Raw genomic sequence first — 23,317 nt, forward strand, 5'->3', positions numbered from 1 at the left:
GCCTTGCTAGGGTTTTTATAAAGCGGCACTAATCCTTCATGTGATCTTGATTCTACGCCTCTTGTTTATACAATCGCTAAGATGATAACCCTGCTAATCATAACCCTAATTACTGTGACCACTAAGCAAACGGTTGTAAGTGGAGAACTACCTGTACGGTTTGATCCGGAGCCACAAAATCCAAGATATGCCGCAGAGTTTTCCTTTTGACCCCGAGGGTGGGAAATGACCCTGGTAGATGAGGTCAAACATGACAAACGGCTTGTGCCAAACTCACGGTGGTGAGTCAGCCCGAGCTTCTCGCTGAGTCAAAGCAAGGAGGGGAGAGTTCCTGTTCGCAGGTTTGCCTTACTTCACCTTTGCTCTCTGCAGAGCAGTGCTGCTGCTATGGCACATAATAATAATAACTACTGTTTATGTGAAAGAAAGGGGACACGGTGGCTCAAGGGGCTAGGACGTTGAGCTTGTCGATCGAAAGGTCAGCAGCTCAACGGTTCGAATCCCTTGTGCTGCTGTGTAACGGGGTGAACTCCCGTTACTTGTCCCAGCTTTGGCCAACCTAGCAGTTTCAAAAGCACGTAAAAATGCAAGTAGAAAAAATAGGGACCACCTTTGGTGGGAAGGTAACAGCGTTCCATGCGCCTTTGGCGTTGAGTCATGCCGGCCACATGACCACGCTTCGGACAGCGCTGGCTCTTCGGCTTTGTAACGGAGATGAGCACCGCCCCCTAGAGTCGGCAACGACTAGCACGTATGTGCGAGGGGAACCTTTACCTTTATCTATGTGAAAGAAAGATTATGTGAAAGACAGTGTTGAACCAGCTTTGATGGAGGTCAACAAGAGGAAGCTGCTAAAAGTACGGCAAACCAAGTATCAATATAGGAAAACAGCGATGCAAGCTCGAGCTGACAGCTGGTATAACAAAGCACTGCGTGGACAGTTCCTTGAAAAGATCCAAGGAAAAGTAGATAAGGAAAAGACCTAGTTATGGCTGACCAATGGAACATTGAAGAAAGAAACAGAAGGCCTAATTCTTGTGGCCCAAGAACAAGTCATTAGAACAAATGTAATCAAAGCCAGAATAGAAAAATCTGCTGATGATCCCAAATGCAGACTCTGCAACGAAGCAGATGAAACCATTGATCACATACTGAGCTGTTGTAAGACAATAGCTCAGACCGACTACAAACAACGTCACAACACAGTCGCTCAGATGGTCCACTGGAACTTGTGTCACAACTACCATCTGCCTGTAGCAAAGGACTGGTGGGATCGTAAGCCTGAAAAAGCGATTGAAAATGAGCATGCAAAACTACTGTGGGATTTCCGAATACAGACTAATAAAGTTTTGGAACACAATACCCCGGATATCACAATTGTGGAAAAGAAAAAAAGTGTGGATAGTTGACATTGCTATATCTGGTGACAGCAGAATCGATAAGAAACAACTTGAAAAAGTCACCAGATATCAAGATTTGATAATCGAATTGCAGAGACTCTGGCATAAACCAGTGCAGGTGGTTCCAGTGGTACTCGGCACACTGGGGGCTGTGCCTAAAGACCTAGGCAAGCACTTAAAAGCAATTGGCGCTGACAAGATCACCATTGGTCAGCTGCAGAAGGCCATCTTACTGGGATCTGCTCGCATAATTCGCTGATACATCACGCAGTCCTAAACGCTTGGGAGGTGTTTGACTAGTGATCTGTGATACAAAATCCAGCATAGTTATCTCGTTTGCTGTGCATACTGTCATTTTGTGTAAATAAAATACTACTACTACTACTACTACTACTAATACTAATAATAATAATAATAATAATAATAATAGTATGAAGAAGAAGAAGTAGTAGTAGTAGTTATAGAAAATGAGAAGGTGAAGATCTTGTGGGACTTTCGAATACAGACGGATCGTCACTTGGAACACAACACACCAGATATCACAGTTGTGGAAAACAGAAATGTACAATTTATTGACATCGCGGTACCAGGAGACGCCAGAGTCGAAGAAAAAGAACTGGAAAAAAATCATGAAATATCGTGACCTGGCCATCGAAACTACACAGCTATGGATGAAACATGTCACAGTGATACCCTGTTCTGTTTCCCTCCCCCAATACTCCCAACAAAAAGTCAGTCAAAGGCCTTCTCTTCTGATTTATTTACATAGATAAATGTCCTGGCCACGTCTACCCACGGGCCTGCCAAGTCTCTGGAGATAAGGAGGAAATTACAGATAAGGCCAGAATTACTCACGAATATATTCTTCCCTCCATTGATACAGTTTGCCCGCGCAAATTCATTGCTTTGTCCAAGACAAAAAACCAGGAAGTCCCGCCTCCTATTTATAGTCTCTGCAGATGTCACTGCATGACCATCATTCCTTGGCTTTGTCCCAACGCTTCCTCTGCTGCGCGCGCCGGTCACGTCTGCGCAGTCTTGCATCACTCCAAAACTGTTCTTGGGGCGTTGCCAAATCAGAAGAAGGCTCGGGAGAATCAGGCCTTACCGGCCCCTCCTCCTCCCTTTGGGTGGGTGCCAGGGAGGGAGAGGGCCCAAGAGAAGTAGGCCTTGCCAGGTCTTCTCCCTCACTTTCTGAATCATCCGAGTCCAGGAGTCTGGGTCCAGGAACCTGGGTCACAACATACCCATTGTCATCGGGGCACTTGGTACCATGTCCAAGAATTTTATAAGATACATCAACAAATTGCAGCTTCCTGCAATAACACCAGCAGAACTGCAAAAAACTGCGCTATTCGGAACATCGTACATCTTAAGAAGGTACTTGGTTGATACGTAGGACGCTGGCAGCAACCCGTTATCAACCATTAGCACCAGTCACTGGTATTTGTGATGCCTTTTTGAATGTTCAGTTGACTTGAGTTTCCTGTTTAATGAATAAAAGATTAATAATAATAATAATAATAACTTTATTGGGCATGGCTTGGCGGGCGTGGCTTGGTGGGGGGCTCATGTGATGGGTGGGCATGGCTATGTGACTGGAGGATCACAAGACAGAAACTCATTTACAATGTTCTGCTGGAGCAGGGTTGGATTAGATCAGGGGTCTCCAACCTTGGTCCCTTTAAGATTTTGTGGACTTCAACTCCCAGAGTTCCTCAGCCAGCTTTGCTGGCTGAGGGACGCGGGGAGTTGAAGTCCATAAGTCTTAAAGGGACCAAGGTTGAGACCCTGACTAGATGACCTCCACAGGTGGCACGCAGAGCCCTCTCTGCAGGCATGTGAGCCAACGCCCCTGTTGAAGCCTGCTAGGCAAAAAATGGGGGGTGTAGGCAAAAAAAGGGGGGCTGGGGAGTTTGTTTGAGAGAGAGAGGAAGGAAGGAAGGAAGGAAGGAAGGAAGGAAGGAAAAAGAAAGAAAGAGAAAGAAAGAAAGAGAGAGAGAGAGGGAAGGAGGGAGAGAGGGAGGAAAAAGGACTACAAACCTGGCACTAGACGCAGCTTCAGAGGATAATCCAGGGCTGGAAGGGACCTGGAGGTCATCTAATCCAACCCTGCTCCAGCAGGGCATTGTTAGTGAGTTTCTGTCTTTTGATCCCCCAGTCACATAGCCACGCCTACCCAGTCACATGACCACCACCACCACAAGCCACGCCCACCAAGCCACGCCCACAGAACCGGTAGGAAAGAAATTTAGATTTCACCCCTGGTGTGCAGGTGCGCGCTTTCGGCACTCAGTGTCAGAAAGGTTAACCATCATTGCTGTAGGGTCTCCTGCTTGAGCAAGGGGCTGGACTAGAAGACCTTTAAGGTCCCTTCCAGCTCTGTTCTGATTAATGCCAGTTAGTGCTGTTTCACTATCAAGTGTTGTGACCCAGGTTCCTGGACCCAGACTCCTGGACTCGGATGATTCAGAAAGTGAGGGAGAAGACCTGGCAAGCTCCCCAGCACTTAAGTGTGAGAGATGAGTCCATTCAGGATTTATTTGGAGATGCAAATCCTAGCATCTTGCAGATGGGTTAAACGGATGGCTCCGTGCCCCAGCGAGAGCTTGCTCATCAGGTGAGGTCATCCTCGTCTATTTCTGGATCTAGAGTTTGTGTTACTTTAATCCGCTCCAGATAATGGTTGTCTGGGATCCCAGGGAGGATGTGAGAGGAAACAGAACGCAGCCTTGGGATACATCCGACAGCTGAAGTCCCCTTGTATCAGTTGCACAGCTGAGAAAATGAGGTTAGACCACAGGAGACCTCTGCGGCTCTTCAGAACTTGGGCCTGGCAGTTCCTCGTAATTTGTGGCCGGGTTCATGGAATCGTAAAATCTTTGAGTCCTTAATCTTAACTCTGAGTCCAAGCTTCTACTTGGAGAAGAAATACCAGTTGAAAATAAAAGAGAATGTTTGTAGCTCGGGGTTGAAATCAGGGGTCCTTGGTGCTCTCTGAGCTTGGTTGTTTTCTTGCAGATGCCTCATTACCAAACTAGGTAATCTCATCAGTGCTAGAAGGGAATGGAGGTTGTGGAAAAGAGGAGGAGGAGGAGGAGGAGAGGAGGAGGAGGAGGAGAAGAAGAAGAAGAGGAGGAGGAGGAGGAGGAGAAGAAGAAGAGGAGGAGGAGGAGGAGGGGAGGAGGAGGAGAAGAAGAGGAGGAGGAGGAGAAGAGGAGGAGGAGGAGGAGGTGGTGGTGTTGGTATTGGTGTTGTTGTTGTTGTTGTTGTTGTTGTTGTTGTTGTTGTTGTTATGGTGACCTAGGCCCAAGTAGTTATTACCAGACACAATCAGTCGGAAATAAACATATTTTATTAGAACAGCTGATAATTACTTCATGCTCAGCTTAGTCCAAATTAAGTCCAAAACAAAAGTCCTTCGGCCTTATCACAAACCTTTGTCTTCTTTGGCACCCTGCCAAAGGCTTTCTTGGCAAGAACCGCACTAAGTTCAGAAACAGGAGATAAGAAACAATTTGCTTTCCTGCAAAGAGCCCAAGAGCTGTTGCTACTCTTTTAAGCCTTATGGGAGGGGCCAATTATCTCCTGGCCTTATCCTGAGTCATCCTTTTTCCTTCAGCTGCTCTCGCCTTCTGGCAGCTCATCGCATGCAGGAACAATAATAATAATAATAATAATAATAATAATAATAATAATAATAATAATAATATTTTAATTTGTATACCGCCCTTCTCCCGAAGGACTCAGGCTCCTCCTGTTCTTCTGCCTCTCTGCTGTCCGCTTCTGGAGGCTCCAAAGTCCACGCATCGATCCCTGATAGCCCTGGCCCCATCTCTGCCACCGATGCAGAGCCCTCGTCTGGGCCTTCTCCTTACTCGAGGACTGGCCCATTGTCCTCCACAGCTTCCTCACTGTCTGACTCCACTGCCAGCTCCGCAGGCTGCTGGCGGACCATAACAGAGGAGGAGCAGGAGGAGGAGGATTATAAGGTCCTTGGTGCTCTCTGAGCTTGGTTGTTTTCTTGCAGATGATTCATTACCAAACTAGGTAACATCATCAGTGCTAGACGGGAGTAGGTTTGGAGTTTATGAGAGAGTAGACCAAACCCCACACTCTTCTACCTCTGATGATGTTACCTGGTTTAGGTGATGAAAAGTCTGCAAGAAAACAGGGGAGCTCGCAAAGCACCAAGGACGTCCCAAAATCTCCTGACCACTGCTGTCCAACCCAGACTTTGATTACATCCAAGATCTCACCACTTGTTGTAACTCCGGCTCCCGAGTCTGTCCTCACGGAGGAAGATGACTCTGAATAGAATTGAATTTTTTATTGGCCAAGTGTGATTGGACACACAAGGAATTTGTCTTCGCTGCATACGCTCTCAGTGTACATAAAAGAAAACATATGTTCATCAAGAATCATAAGGTACAACACTTAATGATAATCATAGACTAGACTAGACTAGACTAGACTAGACTAGAGTAGAGTAGAGTAGAGTAGAGTAGAGTAGAGTAGAGTAGAGTAGAGTAGAGTAGAGTAGAGTAGAATTTTTTATTGGCCAAGTGTGATTGGACACACAAGGAATTTGTCTTGGTGCATACGCACTCAGTGTACATAAAAGAAAAGATACCTTCATCAAGAATCATAAGGTACAACACTTAATGATAGTCATAGGGTACAAATAATCAGGAAACAATATCAGTATAAATCTTAAGGATACAAGCAACAAAGTTACAACCATGCAGTCATAAGTGGAAGGAGATGGGTGATGGGAATGATGAGAAGATTAATAGTGCAGACTTAGTAAATAGTTTGACAGTGTTTAGGGAATTATTTGATGGCGTTGGAGAAAAAACTGTCCTTGTGTCTAGTTGTTCTGGGGATAAAAGTGGGTGGGGTTGCTCTGCAGGCTCTGTGACTGACAAAAACTGTATATCGTGAGTTTCGGATGGGATATTTTTCGGAATTAAGGCTTGGACTTTGTGAATGATTTCTGACTACTCTTTGAACTCTTAGTTGCTCCAGCAACCGACTACAGATATGCTGACTCCTGTTTCTGGAGGTGATAAGAAACTTGGCAGGGATTCGGAAAGTAGCTGCCAGCACTTTTATCTGCTACAGGGATTCAGGTCGGCTTGTAAAAACAAATTACTGGTAGACGCTCGCATGTCTTCCTATGTGAGGTGGGGGGACAGAACACCACTTCCCTGTCAAATTGATCTTGCGATTAGACATAATAATAATAATAATAATAATAATAATAATAATAATTATTATTATTATTATTATTATTATTATTATTATTATTATTATTATTTTATTATTATTATTATTATTATTATTTAATTTTTATACCGCCCTTCTCCTGAAGGACTCGACCTAAAATTAAGACACGTGCTTGGAAATGGCTCTCCAGCAATCACTTTCCCATATTTGCTAGTTTGTCACTAAAATTGGCTTTTTTTGTACTGGATTTGTTTTTAACTTGTTTGCCTCCCAGAATTGTTACGAGTAGCGTGGCTTCTATAGATCTCTGCTCTCTACTTCTCAGAATATAACGGAACCGAATGACAGAGTTGGAAGGGATGTTGGAGGTCTTCTAGTCCAACCCACTCGGTGGTGGGTTTCAAATTGTTTTATTACCAGTTCTGTGGGTGTGGCATGGCTTGGTAGGCGTGGCTTGGTGGGGAAGGATACTGTAAAATCTCCATTCCCTCCCCACTCCAGGGGAAGGTTTCTGCAAGATCCCCATTTCCTCTGGATCAGCCGGGACTCCGGAGGCAGAGAATAGATGGGAGAGGGGAGTATTTACCGGTTCTCCAAACTACTCAAAATTTCTGCTACCAGTTCTCCAGAACTGGTCAGAACCTGCTGAAACCCACCTCTGAACCCACTGCTCAAGCAGGAACCCCTCTACCATTTCAGACAAATGATTGTTTAATCTCTCCTTTAAAACCCGCAGTGATGGAGCCTCCACCGTTTCTGGAGGCAAGTCGTTCCACTGGTTAATGGTTTTAACTATCTGAGAAGTTTATCCTTATTTCTAGATTGATTCCCAGTTCTTTCATTCTCTTTTCATAGGCCTTTTTTTTCTTAAAGCTCCATCCCCACCCTTGGTCTTCTGCCCTGGTTTTAGTTGGTTTGTCTCTTTCTTAAAAGTTTGGTGCCTGTAACCGTTGACGGTATTCAGGGTGGGGCTCCACCAACGCAGAATAAAGTGGACCAATTACTTTCCATGATCTGGAAATTATACCTCTGTGAATGCTATTGTCTTTTTTTTTTTTTAAAGCCACATCATGCCGCTGACTCATATTTGGTTTGCAATCAAGGATTATAACAATTCTTTTTTTTTTTGGACAGGCGCTATTAAGAAGCCACGTATTTCCCCAAACCACACATTTCCTCCTCTTTTCCTAAGTGGTGAATTTTTTAAACTAAGCCTTCCAAAGATCCAAACTAGCAGCTTTCTGCGGTTGCTTTCTTTGGCGGGGTGGGTGATAGCCAGCTTCCCTGAAAGAAGTATTGTGCACACAACGAACCATGGGATGCACATCTTGTGAACGTTTCTCAGCTTGCAGAAAGTTGCCCATCCATTCAACTGGTGTTGTGACCCAGGCCCAGGTAGGTAGTAGTAGACGCACTCAGTTCAAAAACAAACAGACATTATTAGAACAGCTGAGAATTAACTCATTCTCAGCGTAGTCCAAACTAAATCAAAACAAATTCCTCATAATACAAGTCTTCAGTCTTATCACCAACCTTGGTCTAATTAGACAAACTGCCAAAGGCTTTTCTTGGCAAAAGTTCAGAAGCAGAAGATGCCGACGAGAAATAAATGCAGCAAGACAAGGAGCAAGGCTATCAACGTTGTTTTCCGACAAAGAACCCAAATGCCGTTGCTGGTCTTTTAAGCCTCATGGGAGAGGCCAAACATCTCTTGGCCCTACTCCTGAGTTGTCCTCTTTGCTTTAGCTGCTCTTGCCTTCTGGCAGCTCTTCTCATGCGTGCATTAGGAACAGGCTCCTCCTGTTCCTCTGCCTCACTACTGTCAGTCTCTGGAGGCTCCGGAGTCCGCACATCAGTCCCCGATGTCTCTGGCCCCACCTCTGCCTCCGACGCAGAGCCCTTGTCTGGGCCTTCCCCAGCCTCCAGGACTGGCCCATATTCTTCCTCAGCCTCATTGCTGTCCGATTCCGTTGCCAGCTCTGCAGGCTGCTGGCGGACCACAAAATATGGGTTTCTTAATTTGTAAGAGTGGTGAACATCTGATGTTTTTGCAAGACGCAGTCCTGCCTGTTTGAAGGGTTTATCGTGTGGATTATTGTTCATTAGTCTGAGGGATTGCTAACTTAACTGGGCTGGCTGTAAACCACTCAAGGCAACCAACAATTTCAAATTAAGTTAAATCAGAATTCTAGTGAATGCAACCAAAATGGACTTGTTGAAGAGGCTTTGATGGTCTCTAAGGCTTTGATGGTCTCTGAAGAGGCTTTGATGGTCTCTAAGGGTCCAGGCACATCTAACACACACTGCCTCCCAAAGTTGTATCATGTTCAAAAAAGCTGAATTAGCAACAGGACAGTAATTGTATCTACACACTCTCCTTGAATTGAAACCAGATTTACTTACGAGTCAGCATGCTTAGCACCTGGCCGCAGTGTTAGGCCAGGTTATTTTCGTTCACTTGGTGTGCACGTGTGTTTTTTTTTTTCACGTTGCACATCGCTCACGCGGCGCATCATTCAAATAAATTTCAGGACTGCAAAACAGTCAGGCGTTCGGGCACACCTCTCTGCCTTAGGACCTGAGAGCCTTTTTTGAGTCTTATGCAATGATGGGATTCAAATAATTTAACAGTCGGTTCTCTGCCCTAATGACCGGTTGGGTGGGCGTGGCCAGGGGGTGTGACAGGCAGCACTCGGCCTCCTACACCTCCCTGGGAGCAAAAATAAGCAGGACAGAGGAGAAGGTCATAGGTAACGGCTCTCCAGCCTTGGCAACTTTAAGCCTGGAGGACTTCAACTCCCAGAATTCCCCAGCCAGCAAATGTGGAGAGAAGCTGCCTTAGAACAGGGGTCTCCAACCTTGGCAACTTTAAGCCTGGAGGACTGCAACTCTTAGAATTTCCCAGCCAGCTTTGCTGGCTGGGGGATTCTGAGAGTTGAAGTCCTCCAGGCTTAAAGTTGCCAAGGTTGGAGGTCCTAGGTCCTTGATGGGGAACCTATGGTAGAGCCCTCTCTGTGGGCTAACGCGCCGTCGCCAGCTGGTCTTTGTGGGCGCTGGAGCACCAGAAAAGGGCCTGAAAAATGGCCAAAAACAGCCAAAAAACAGGCGGGTTTTGGAGCACTTTCTGGCCGTTTTCAGGCCATTTTTGGCCAGAAAATGGCCCTAAAATGCCCCAGAATGGCCAAAGAACTAGCAGGTTTTGGGCCATTTTCAGGCTGTTTTTTTGGGGCCATTTTCAGGCCATTTTTGAAAATTGAAAAATTGACTGAAAACAGCCTGAAAAACGACCCTAAAATGCCCCAAAATGGCCAAAGAACTGGTTGGTTTTGGGCTGGTTTTGGGGCCATTTTCAGGTCATTTTCCCAGCCATTTTTGGCCTGAAAAACAGCCTGAAAACAGCCCGAAAAACAGGCATGCATGTGCCGTCCAGCTGGTCTTCCGGTTTCCAGTGCTTCAGCGCATGCAAAGATCAGCTGGCCAGCACACATACGTCTGTCGGAAACCCAAAGACCAGCTGATCGGCGTGCATGCCCGCTGGCCAGCTGGTCTTTGGGTTTCTGGCGCTCCGGCACGTGTGTGTACAGACACATGCGTGTGCCTTCCAGTTTGGGCACTCTGTGCCAAAAAAGTTCGCCATCATTGTCCTTGGTTTATTCCCAGGGCTGGAGTAGATTCCTCCCTGCAGCCCTGAATAAATACAAGAACAACCAACGAACAGCGAGTTGGATGAACCAGTATAACCAGATGCATAAGTGACATTCTGTTACTCCTGTGTCTTTTTCCACCCTTGAGGCCAGAGAAAAACCCCGCCAGCATGGTCTTGCAAGAGCTCTGATTTTATTTTTTTAAAACCAGCCCTACACTCACTCTCCCCAAGTGCCTTGAGGCTTATACCACCCACCAACTGTTTACTTGTAGGTTTCCTACCTCCCCACAAACCCTCTAATCCTCGGTTTATCTAGCAGAGAGGAGCTGAGTGAGAAGGGAACCCCAAGAGAAGCCAGCCTCTGCTTTTTAATCTTGGTGCCTCTCCGTCGAATCCTGGCCTAGTGTCGCGCTTCGCATGCGGGGCTCCTAGGATGCCAAGATGCAGGTCGGATGTTTGAAATTGATCTGCTCGTTCGACCATAAAACGCGGGGTAGTTACTACTCCAAGCGGGTGGTAAGAAATTTAGTGTGGAAGTACTTTCTCAGCTCCTGGAAACTAGATGGGGAAGAAACGGAGGGAGTGACAGATTTTATTTTCCTGGGCTCCAAGATCACCACAGATGGGGACTGCAGCCAAGAAATTAAAAGATGCTTGCTCCTGGGGAGGAAAGCTGTGGCAAGTCTAGATAACATTCTAAAAAGCAGAGACATCACCCTGCCAAAAAAAGTGTGCATAGTCAAGGCTATGGTTTTCCCAGTTGCAATGTATGGCTGTGAAGGTTGGACCATAAGAAAGGCTGAGCGCCAAAGAATGGAGGCCTTTGAACTCTGGTGCTGGAGAAGACTCCTGCGAGTCCCTTGGACTGCAAGGCGATCAAACCGGTCAGTCCTAGAGGAGATCAACCCTGACTGCTCTTTAGAAGGCCAGATCCTGAAGATGAAACTCAAATACTTTGGCCACCTAATGAGAAGGAAGGACTCACTGGAGAAGAGCCTAACGCTGGGAAAGATTGAGGGCAAAAGAAGAACGGGACGACAGAGAACGAGGTGGCTGGATGGAGTCACTGAAGCAGTCGCCGTGAGATTAGATGGTCTCTGGGGGATGGTAGAGGACAGGAAGGCCTGGAGGGACGTTGTCCATGGGGTCGCGATGGGTCAGACACGACTTCGCAACTAGCAACTTCTCAGCTTTCTCCTGATGGAGCTTGTGAAGTACAGATAGTCCTCGACGTACGACCACATTTGGACTGGAAAAAAATCATCACTGAGGCATTAAGCAAGGCATCGCATGATCAAGACTTGCTACTTTCCCTGCCTGTGTCCCCGTTGATTTTGCTGGTCAGAATAGCCACCTGGGAAGGTCACCAATGGCCGTCAGCTGACCGCAGGATGTAAAAGCAAGCTGGTTGCCAAACACTCAGCTTGGGATCACATGACTGTGGAGACACTGCAATAGTTGCAAGTGTGAGGACCGGTCATAAATCAAGGACTACCTGCATGTTTGAAACACTGCCTTGCTTTCATTTGTGTCATGGCTGCCATTGATGGACCATATCCTGCAGGTAGCCTTGATTCCAATTGGCCTTGATTGACTTTGAGATGGATATTGACTTGATTGACTTTGAGATGGATATCCATCGGACCTTAAGATGGATATTTAGAGATTGGTACTAATTTTCCAGTAGGAGGGGAGGTTGTGTCTGAATTTGGGGAGTTCTGGAATCTCAACTTGTTAACATTGTACTCCTTGCCAACGAATTCCCCGTTTGCTCAGCCTTGGGTGCTGGGACCCCACATCTACCTACCTATTGGAGCTATGGAAAGAAGAGGGGATTGACTGATTCACCAAATCTCCAGAGGGCAGGACGAGAAGTAATGGGTGGAAGCTTGTCAAAGAGAGATCCAACTTAGAATAAAGAAGAAATTTCCTGACAGTGAGAACAAATGAATCAACGGAATAGCTTGCCTCCAGAAGTTGTGGGTGCTCCATCGTTGAAGGTGTTCAAAAAATAGAATGGACAACCACTGACCAGAATGGTATAAGGTCTCCTGCCTTGGGCAGGGGGCAGGGGTCTCCGACCTTGGCAACTTTAAGGCTTGTGGACTTCAACTCCCAGAATTCCTCAGCCAGCTGTGATTCTATATTCTTCATGCTTCTGGAGAGTTAGATGTCAACATAACATAAGTCCTACATAAGATGGACAACCTTCCTACAGCCCAACCTGGGCTTGTTCTAGGTTTGTTTCGGCCTCCCTTATCCAGGTGAGCTCCAGCAAGATCCCCCTCCTCAAACCGCAAGAAAAACAACACAAAACTGGTAAACCAATGTACTTTGCTATCAAATGTTGATTGCTTACGAAAAACACAAGAGAAGAATGTTGACCGGCAGTTGCCAAACACCAATTTTCACCATCTCTCTTTTTTTTTTTTTTATGGTCAGGCTGATCATGCGTCATGCGTGTACTCCTCCCAGGGAAGTTCCTTTGAAGAATTGTTTTGGGTGACCTTTGATTTACAATGAAAAGAAATCTTGTTTTTCCTCTTTCTGCTTGAATGGGGAGGTTTTTCTACAGATCAACAGAGTTTTGAAGAGACCTTGTAGGTCATCTAGTCCAACCCCCCGCCCAAGCAGGAGACCCTACACCATTTCTGACAGATGGCAGTCCAGTCTCTTCTTGAAAGCCTCCAGTGATGAAGCTCCCACAGCTTCTGAAGGCAACTTCTGTTCCATCAGTTGATTGTTCTCACTCTCAGAAAATTTCTCCTTATTTCCAGGTTGAATCTCTCCTTGTTCAGTTTCCATACATTATTCCTTGTCTGGCCTTTAGGTGCTTTGGAAAATAGCTTGACACCCTCCTCTCTGTGGCAGCCCCTCAAATATTGGAAGACTCCTATCCTGTCTCCCCTGGTCCTCCTCTTCACTAGACTAACCATGCCCAGTTCCTGCAACCATTCTTCATATGTTTTAGCCTCCAGTCCCCTAATCATCCTGGTTGCTCTTCTCTGCACTTTTTCTAGAGTCTCAACATCTTTTTTACATCATGGCGACCAAAACTGAGTGCAGTATTCTAGGTGTGGTCTTACTAAAGCTTTATAGAGTGGTATTAGTAACTCCCTTGATCTTGATTGTATCCCTCTGTCAATGCAATTTAGGATTCCATGGCAATCCTAAGTGAAAGTCCCATTGTGGACTCGCAAGGTTAAAACAGGTGCGAGTTTAACTGGACATGGATGAAAGACAGCTGCTGTTGCTCACAGGCAAGATTTGCCGATCATGCTTAAAATCCGACGTTGTTTGGTTTTATCTCGGTGCTGTGAAATTCTACAGTGAAAAAAGTGAGGTTCAACATTTAGGCAAGAAAAACCAAATGCACAGGTACAGTATAGGTGGTACCTGGCTCAATAGTAGTAACTGGGAGAGGGATTTTGGAGCCCTAGTGAACAACCGTGTAAATATGAGCCAGCAGTGTGCAGCGGCTGCCAAAAAGGCCAATACAATCCTAGGCTGCATTAACAGAGGGATAGAATTAAGATCACAGCAAGTATTAATATCACTTTATAAGGCCTTGGTAAGGCCACACTTGGAATACGGCATCCAGTTTTGATCCCCACGATGTAAAAAAAGATGTGGAGACTCTAGAAAGAGTGCAGGGAAGAGCAACAAAGAGGATTAAGGGACTGGAGAATGGTTGTAGGAACTGGGTATGTCTAGTTTGATGAAAAGAAAGACCAGGAGAGACAGGATAGCTGTGTTCCAATATCTCAGGGGCTTCCATAAAGAAGAGGGAGTCAAGCTATTCTCCAAAGCACCTGAAGGCAGACAAGAAACAATGGATGGTAACTAATCAAGGACAGAAGCAACCTAGAACTAAGGAGAAATTTCCTGACAGTTAAGAACAATTAACCAATGGAACAACTTGACTCCAGAAGTTGTGAATGCTCCAACACTGGAAGTTTTTAAGAAGAGGTTGGACAACCATTTGTCTGAAGTGGTATACTAGGGTTTCCTGCCTAAGCAGGGGGTTGGATTAGAAGACCTCCAAGGTCCCTCCTTCCAACTCTTGTCATTCTATTTCTGTTTTTAATGGGTGGACCACGTGCAGTGTGTAAAAAATTATGTTTGAAATTGGGGATCTGGCTAGTTGTTGTGTTTTGGTCAATGAGCCACGGCCATCCCCGATGTGTGTGTGTGTGGGGGGACCCACCACAGTTTGGATGCTCAGGAGGAGAAGTGCTGGCAACATACGATGGAGTCCCTGATTTCATCTTATCCCCTCCCCCCCCCCATTGCTATTGTCATGGAAGCAGCCCAGCATGGGTGGAGAGCATGGACGAGATATTCAAGCCCCACTTTTGGGCTTATAAAAAGCCCACTCGGCAACGGCAGCTACTCTGGAAGCTCCTGGGCGAGCCTAGGAGGTCTGGTCCCACCCACGGCGAGGAAAGCAGGAGTGGGTGGGGGGTGGTTTTGCTCCCTAATTGCCACATGCCGAGATCTCTAATTGCCTTCCCCCCCCCCTCTAATGCTATAATAGCATGAATTACACAAAGTGATCCCCCATTGTGTTGCCTGAGTCTCCCGGAGAGCGTGCATGGGGCAAAAGAACCTGGTTGTGTGTCATTTTTTTTAAAAAAGGGATGTATTTATGTGGGAATTTTCTCCCTTGCCTTGCCCTAAAATCTCTTGTGGCTTTTTTTCTGGTGGAATTTCCCCCCACCCCACCCCATTTCGTTTCTCTCCTTTCTCCCATCAAAAAATCATTTTTCTGACGGGGGTCTTTGCTTGGTTTTTTTTTTTGGGCAGATGTTTCATTACCCAAACTAGGTAACACCATGAGCACTGATGTTGTTACCTAGTCTGGGTAATGAAATGCCTGCAAGAAACCAAGCAAGCTCAGAGAGAACCAAGGACCCCTCAGCTACAGTAGTGACCAAAATTGTGGAAACCTTTTGGGGAAAGTATATATTCTAAAACTAGCTAATAATACCACTTTTTTGTTTTTTGTTTTGGAGTAAGGTAAAGGTAAAGGTTCCCCTTGCACATCTGTGCTAGTCATTCCCGACTCTAGGGGGCGGTGCTCATCTCTGTTTCAAAGCCTTAAAAACTCACTTATTTATTCAAGCGGGACTGGACTGATGTTTTAGACTTTTTAAATTTCTAAATTTTAATTTTAAATTTTTAAATTTTCTGTAATTTTATATGGGGTATTTTAGGTTCGTCAATTTGACGGTTTTAATTCGGCCACCATTGAATAAGTATTTTAAATTGATTTTTAACTTTGTATATTTATTGTTTTTTATCTTGGCTGTACACCGCCCTGAGTCCTTCGGGAGAAGGGCGGTATAAAAGTTTAATTAATAAATAAATAAATAAATAAAATAAAGCCAAAGAGCCAGTGCTGTCCGAAGATGTCTCCGTGGTCATGTGGCCACCATGACTCAATGCCGAAGGTGCACGGAACGCTGTTCCCTTCCCACCAAAGGTGGTCCCTATTTTTTCTACTTGCATTTTTTACATGCTTTCGAACTGCTAGGTTGGCAGAAGCTGGGAGAAGTCACGGGAGCTCCCACCCCATTACGTGGCACTAGGGATTTGAACCGCTGAACTGCCAACTTTTTGATTGGCAAGCTCAGCGTCTTAACCACTGAGCCACCACACACACCCTTTTTTGGGGGGGGAATAGTGCCATAAAATTATATATCAATGGAAAGATAATTGAATCAAGAATGTCATGCAATAACTTTTATGAAGGATTTGCTATTAGACTAGCAGTTACGGTAGAAAGAAGAAAAGTGAAACACGCAGAAAAAAATGGGATATGCAAAAATTATCACCATAGAAAAAATGAGATGTACAGAAATTATCCCCATGTCAGTGAATACTTCGTTGGATAACCTTTAGCCTGAATGACGGCCTTACAGCATCTTCCCATGGAGCGAACCAAGTCTTTTAGTTTTGCAGCTGTTATCATGTGAAACCAAGATTGAAGGATGGCTTCCATTAACTGGGTTTTAATGCTGGGTCGCTTCTGACTAGCCAGTTTCTTTAGTCGGCTCCATCGATTTCCAATTGGGTTAAGGTCTGGGCTATTCCCAGGCCATTCCAGCAGTGGAATAGGATTCTCTTGAAACTCCCCAAAAAAAGTGGTGTTATTAGCCATCAAACCTCAAAAAAGCACTTTCCCCAAAGAGTTTCCACAATTTTGGCCACCACTGTACATATATTCCCCTCTTAGATTCCTGAAGGTGAGCAACCTACTCAAAGGAACTGGGAAAGAAATTTAAAACAAAAATTCAAGATGGCGGCTATGACTGAATAGGGGAGGTCATGCCTGCGCTGAAGGTGACAAACACACCCCATAGCATTTTTGAAAACATTTTATACCCAAAATTAGTGGCTTGCCAGCCTCCCAACCCTTAGAGGAGTTGGGACGCTACATAAAGAGTGTTCACTTCTCTCGTCCTTCCGTTCCTTGTGTGGGTGTATAGTATGCTGTTGTCGTTTTTTTTTTCCTTCTGAGTTACAAAATGTGCTTCTGTTTTGCTAGCTCTTCTCCACACTGGGGTCTCTGGGTAACTACAGCTTTCTTCAAGCCCTAGCCAAGCTTTGATTTTGAAGTTAGAACAATTAATCAGACAGTTAAGAACAATTAATCAGTGGAACGGCTTGCCACCAGACGTTGTGGATGCTCCATCACTGGAAGTTTTTAAGATGATGTTGGATAACCATTGGTCCAGAATGGTATAGAGTTTCCTGCTTGAGCAGTGGATTGGACTAGAAGATCTCCAAGGTCTCTTCCAACTCTTGTTATTCGGTCTGAACTGTTGAAACATGTCCGGATGTCTTAAGATGAGTTGCATCTTCATGATGAAAGATGAGCCAATTGCCTGGAATAGGGCTAGGGGAAGGGCAAAGTCAAGCACGGGACACTATTTCGAAGACTAACATGACATCCACCAGATGAGTTGGGACAACTCTCCCCCATCTTCCTTTGGTTGTGTTGAGTAGGATTGCTGCAAGCTGCAGTTGCCGCTCAGCTTGAAAGTGTGGTTGACAACTCATCTGGATCCAATGACTGTGAGACTTCCACGGGAGGAGGGATATGGCAATTCTTCCGTCTCCCACGCTACATAGCATCATGCGTGTTACAAAATCATGGATCAGTCCTCTCCATTGCTAAAGGCGCAGAGTTTAAGACTGCTTCCCCCGCAAGCCATCCTTAGCAACATGCACGCATGAATCTTATCCAGTGACGAAGGAGATTAAAAGCAATTCCTTTAAATCAAGAAGAAACAAATGAAAACAGAATCACAACATCGTTATCACCTATTCTCCTGCCAGAGATCATCCCAGCCTTATTATAACGGAATAACAGAATTGGAAGGGACCTTGGAGGTCTTCTAGTCCAACCCCCTGCTCAAGCAAGAGATTCCAGACACCATTCCAGACAAATGACTTGGACAATCTCTTCTTAAAAACCTCCAGTGATTGAGCACCCACAACGTCTGGAGGGAAGCTGATTAATTGTTGTCACTGACAAAAAAAAAAAAAATCTCCTTGTCGGTAGTTGTTAGTTGGAGCTCTCCTTGATAAGTTTCCATCTATTACTTCTCCTCCTGCCTCCAAGTGTTTTGGAGAATAGGTGGACCCCCTCTTCTAATAATGGATGGAAACTGATCAAGGAGAGATTCAACCTGGAAATAAGGAGAAATTTTCTGACAGTGAGAACAATCAACCAATGGAACAGAAGTCAGGTCTCGTGAAGTCAGGCCTTGTGAAAAGACTATTAGACCTTGGGTGCATGAGGAAGATGTTGAAGAGATACAGTAGGTGCCACAGCCATGATGGTGATGAAAGAGTAGAGTAGAAGCAGAGTAGAGTAGGGTAAGGTAGGGTAGGGTAGAGTAAGTACAGTAGAGCAGAGGTAGAATAGGGCAGTAGAGTAAAGTACAGTAGAGTAGAGTAGAAGCAGAATAGGGTAAAGTAGGGTAGAGTAGAGTAAGTACAGTAGACTAGAGGTTGAATAGAATAGAGTACAGTAGAGTAAAGTAGAAGCAGAGTAGGGTAGGGTAGAGTAGAGTAAAGTAGAAGCAGAGTATGGTAGAGTAGAGTAAGTACAGTAGAGTAGAGGTAGAGTAAATAGGGTAGAGTAGAAGCAGAGTAGAGTAGGGTAAGGTAGGGTAGGGTAGAGTAGAGTAGAGTAGAGTAGAGTAGAGTAGAAGTAGAGTAGGGTAGGGTAGAGTAGAGTAAGTACAGTAGAGTAGAGGTAGAATAGGGCAGAGTAGAGTAAAGTACAGTAGAGTAGAGTAGAAGCAGAATAGGATAAAGTAGGGTAGAGTAGAGTAAGTACAGTAGACTAGAGGTAGAATAGAATAGAGTACAGTAGAGTAAAGTAGAAGCAGAGTAGGGTAGGGTAGAGTAGAGTAAAGTAGAAGCAGAGTATGGTAGAGTAGAGTAAGTACAGTAGAGTAGAGGTAGAGTAAATAGGGTAGAATAGAGTAGAAGCAGAGCAGAGTAGGGTAGAGTAGAGTAAGTACAGTAGAGTAGAGGTAGAGTAGAATAGGGTAGAGTAGAGTGGAAGCAGGGTAGGGTAGGATAGGGTAGGGTAGATTAGAGTAGAGTAAGTACAGTAGAGAATAGAATAGAGTAGAATAATAACTTTATTGTCACTTCGACTGTACAGAAACAGACCGTAAGGAGCTTGTTGTGTCCAAACTATCCTGCAACTCTGGTAAGGGAAGCTGTGCCAGCTGCCAGCTGGATTTTAAGCATGGGACTCAGCTTTTTTATTATTATTATTTGAATTTATATCCCGCCCTTCTCCGAAGACTCAGGGCGGCTTACACTGTGTTAAGCAATAGTCTTCATCCATTTGTATATTATATACAAAGTCAACTTTTATTGCCCCCAACAATCTAGGTCCTCATTTTACCTACCTTATAAAGGATGGAAGGCTGAGTCAACCTTGGGCCTGGTGGGACTTGAACTTGCAGTAATTGCAAGCAGCTGCTGTTAATAACAGACAGACTTAGTCCGTTGAGCCACCAGAGGCCGAGCTTGCTGACTTGTGACTCTTGTTACAATGTGGTTGTCTATCTATCTCTTCCCCCCCCCCCACAGGTAAATCACACCTGGCTATTGTCCAGAAGGTGAACAACGAAGGTGAAGGGGACCCCTTCTATGAAGTGTTGGGATTGGTAACGCTGGAAGACGTCATTGAGGAGATCATCAAATCAGAAATCCTGGATGAATCGGATATGTACAGTTAAGTTCGTTTTAAATATACGTTCCCTGGGAGGAATGTATATTTTGTTAAGCACATCGCTTGCAGTGGTAACCTTGCTTACCTTGGAAAATTCATGAATGTTTTATTATATGTGATATTTTGTTGTTGTTGTGGGCTACTCCAGCAGCCAAATCAGAGGAGAAGGAGGAAGTGTGGGAGTCGGGGTCAGCATCAAGACAACCTGAGAGCTCCAAGGGGGAAGAAGGAATGAAGCTGGGAGAGAGAGAGAGAGAGAGAGAGAGAGAGAGAGAGAGAGAGAGGTGGAGCTTAGGTTGTCCATCAGCCCTCAGATGGAGAGTCAACAGCCCTCAGGTCTGGAGGTGGCTGATGAGGAACAGCTGGGTCCAGTGCCTGACGCGCAGAAGGCAGAGGAGAGGAGAGCAGTGGAAATCTATGGGCCAGTCCTTGGGATGGAAGAGCCACCACTGCTAGCAAAGCCCCTCCTTAGCTCTGGCGGATAAAAGTTAGGGGGTGGAGATGAATAGATGTGGCAGACAATTATTCATCTTCTACAGGGACAGACTTGTTAGCCTGCGGTGAGAGAGAAACATTTTGCCGGGGCTGCTGGTGCTCCCAATAAAGGAATTTTTGAGTTCAGAGGGTTTGTCGTGTTTGGAAAGCTGGGTCAGAACAATTGTATGAGATTTTTGGCCAACGGCCACAGTATGATATTGATTTATACCAAGTGCTAGAAGGAGACCACCGTGACCTTGTGTGCCAGCCTGGATGCCCATCAGTCTACCTCTTCCATCTGACTCATTTTGAAAATACTATCTAATTTAAAAGTTGCAATTGTGATAGGCCGAGAAGGCAAAACTTCCAACTTCTCTAGGACGTTGCTTATTTGTCTGTAGGCATCTACAGAAGAATAGTGGAGAACCTTCTGGCCAGTAGCCATTTTGAATCGGGCCACGGTCATCATGATGGCCCTTCTGGGAAGAGTAAAGTCTTCTGTGGCAGCCATTTTGTGACACAGCTCCATACAGACCTTCAAAATCCCCAGTCGGCTCCAGTCCACCCCCCCCCCAAATAATGCCTGCCCCTGACAAGAAAGTTTTCTCATAATAGGTCTCTTCCAGGAGTAGGCTTCAAAAATTTTAGCAAGGGGTCCTCTGCCCGGTTGTTGGGTGGGCGTGGCCATGGTGGGCGTGGCCTAGTCGGCCTCCTTCATCATGGGGGGAGGGGCGTTTTTGCCCTCCCCGGGCTCCGGAGGCTTTCCTCGAACCTCTAGGAGGGCGAAAATGGTCTCCCCAGGCTCTGGAGGCCCTCTGGAGGCCGGAAACGGGCCCAAACTTCCAGTAGTCCCATTTTTCGCCCTCCCCAAGCCTCCGCGCATGCCCTGCACTTACCTGCATCCAAAACGGGCTGCATGGGGACTCCTAGGAGGGGCGTGGTGGGCGAGGCCAGCTAGGAGTGGGATTTGGGGGTTCTCCGAACTGCACAGAATCGTAGCTAGAGGTTCTCCCGAACCCCTGCGAACCCCCAGCAGCCCAACCCCCGGTCTCTTCCACAATGCCACGAATTGCCCTTTATAGTGTCTGATGAATTATACAACACATACGTTCACACATCACACGCTAAGTGATAATGTTAATTTGTCGTGTTTGGCTGAGCAGCTCATGCCAGCATAGTGGTGTTCTTTAATGACTTCTTTCTCGCTTGTTGTCACCGTAGCCGACAACCGCACTAAGAAGCGGGTGAGCCACAAGAAGGACAAGAAAGATTTCTCCGCCTTCAAAGACAATGACACGGAATCCAAAGTGAAGATCTCCCCGCAGCTGCTTCTGGCTGCTCATCGCTTTCTCTCCACCGGTAAGAAACCTCTGGGGGAATTTTGAAAATAGACGTTTTTATCCTTTATTGCAAAGAAAGGAGGGTTTTTTTTTGTTTACATTTATACCCCGCCCTTCTCCGAAGACTCAGGGTGGCTTACAATGTATAAGGCAATAGTCTCATTCTATTTGTATATTTTTTACAAAGTCAACTTATTGCCCCCCCAACAATCTGGGTCCTCATTTTACCTACCTTATAAAGGGTGGAAGGCTGAGTCAACCTTGGGCCGGGCTCGAACCTGCAGTAATTGCAGGCTTTGTGTTCTAATAACAGGCTTCTCTATTGCCTGAGCTATCCCGGCCCCTTTTGATCTCCTTCTTTCCACTTGTTGTGACCCGGGCCTCAGTTGGTAGTAGGAAACTCAGTCAGTGTAAAAACAAAACAAACTTTATTCGAATAGCTGAGAATTACTTCATTCTCAGCGTAGTTCAACTAAATTAAAGCAAATTCCTCCCAACACAATTCCTCAGTCCTATCACCAACCTTGGTCCAATTAGGCAAACTGCCAAAGGCCTTTCTTGGCAAAAGTTCAGAAGACGCCGATACGAAACAAATGCAACAAGACGAAGCTATCACTGTTGTTTTCCGGCAAAGAGCCCAAATACCGTTGCTGGTCTTTTAAGCCTTATGGGAGAGGCCAATCCTCTCTTGGCTCTACTCCTGAGACATCCTCTTTGCTTGAGCTGCTCTTGTCTTCTGGCAACTCTTCTCATGTGTGTATTAGGAACAGGCTCCTCCTGTTCCTCTGCCTTACTGATGTCAGCCTCTGGAGGCTCTGGAGTCCGCGCATCACTCCCCGATGGCCCTGGTCCCACCTTTGGCTCTGACCCAGAGCCCTCATCCGGGCCTTCCCCAGCCTCTAGGACTGGCCCATGTTCTTCCTCAGTCTCATCGCTGTCTGACTCCTTTGCCAGCTCCGCAGGCTGCTGGTGGACCACAACACCGTTATTGCAAAGAAAGGAGTTTTGTTTTGATCTCCTTCTTTCCACTTTTCACTGGGAAGTCAAAGCAGAGTCTTCAACTTACAACAGTTCGTTATAGTAACCATTTGAATGAATATGAATATGAATGAATGAATGAATATTTTAATTTGTATACCGCCCTTCTCCCGAAGGACTCAGGGCGGTGAACAGGCAGATAAAATACAGATATACACAATAGTTAAAACATCCCTTAAAAAACTGATTTAAATTTGCCCAAATATTAAAATAACATACACCCCCATAAAATTATAAAACTTTAAAAACCCATCAAATTCAATTCAAATTTAAAAGTAAAAATCAAGCTAGTCCAGCCATACGAAATAAATAAGTTTTAAGTTCGCGGCGAAAGGTCCTAAGGTCAGGTAGTTGTCGAAGTCCGAGGGGAAGTTCGTTCCATGAGCCCCACAGAGAAGGCCCTTCCTGAGTCGACACTGTTTGGCTGACGGCACCCTGAGGAGTCCCTCTCTGTGGGAATGTACCGGACGATGGGAGATAGAGGCCGGCAGTAGACGGTCCCGTAGATAGCCCGGTCCTAAGCCATGAAGTTACAACAGCACTAAAAAAAATGACTTACAATTGTTTTTCACATTGCAGAATCTTCATGGGCACATGATCGAAATTCTGACATATGACGGTTGCAATGTCCCAGGGTCATGTGATCCCCTTTTGCAATCTTTTGACAAGCAAAGTTGTTGGGGGAAAGCCAGATTCATTTAACAACCATGTCACTAACGTAACAACTGTAGTGATTCACGTAACGACAGTGGCAAGTAAGGTCATTAAGTGGGGCAAAACTTGCTTATCAAATGCCTTGCTTAGCAACAGAAATTTTGGGCTCAGTTGTGATCATGGGAATCTCCTTTCCTTTTATCTCGGCACCACCAGGAAGAAAGTTGGGTTGAAGGCTACAGTGCAAAGGCGGAATGGGACAACTCAC

The 23,317-nt window shown here is 45.6% G+C and overlaps 1 protein-coding gene across 1 annotated transcript in view; it reads left to right on the forward strand.

The window, feature by feature from the left end:
• Positions 1 to 23,317, forward strand: part of CNNM4 (cyclin and CBS domain divalent metal cation transport mediator 4) — a 72,807-nt gene that overhangs the window by 28,494 nt on the left and 20,996 nt on the right. Inside the window, exons 2-3 of the mRNA XM_058194515.1 lie at positions 19,399 to 19,542; positions 21,239 to 21,376. Coding sequence (XP_058050498.1) covers positions 19,399 to 19,542; positions 21,239 to 21,376 — 282 coding nt within the window. The remainder of the gene's footprint in view (positions 1 to 19,398; positions 19,543 to 21,238; positions 21,377 to 23,317) is intronic.

This window comes from Ahaetulla prasina, chromosome 9 (genome assembly GCF_028640845.1).
Source record: "Ahaetulla prasina isolate Xishuangbanna chromosome 9, ASM2864084v1, whole genome shotgun sequence".
Lineage (NCBI taxonomy): Eukaryota > Metazoa > Chordata > Lepidosauria > Squamata > Colubridae > Ahaetulla > Ahaetulla prasina.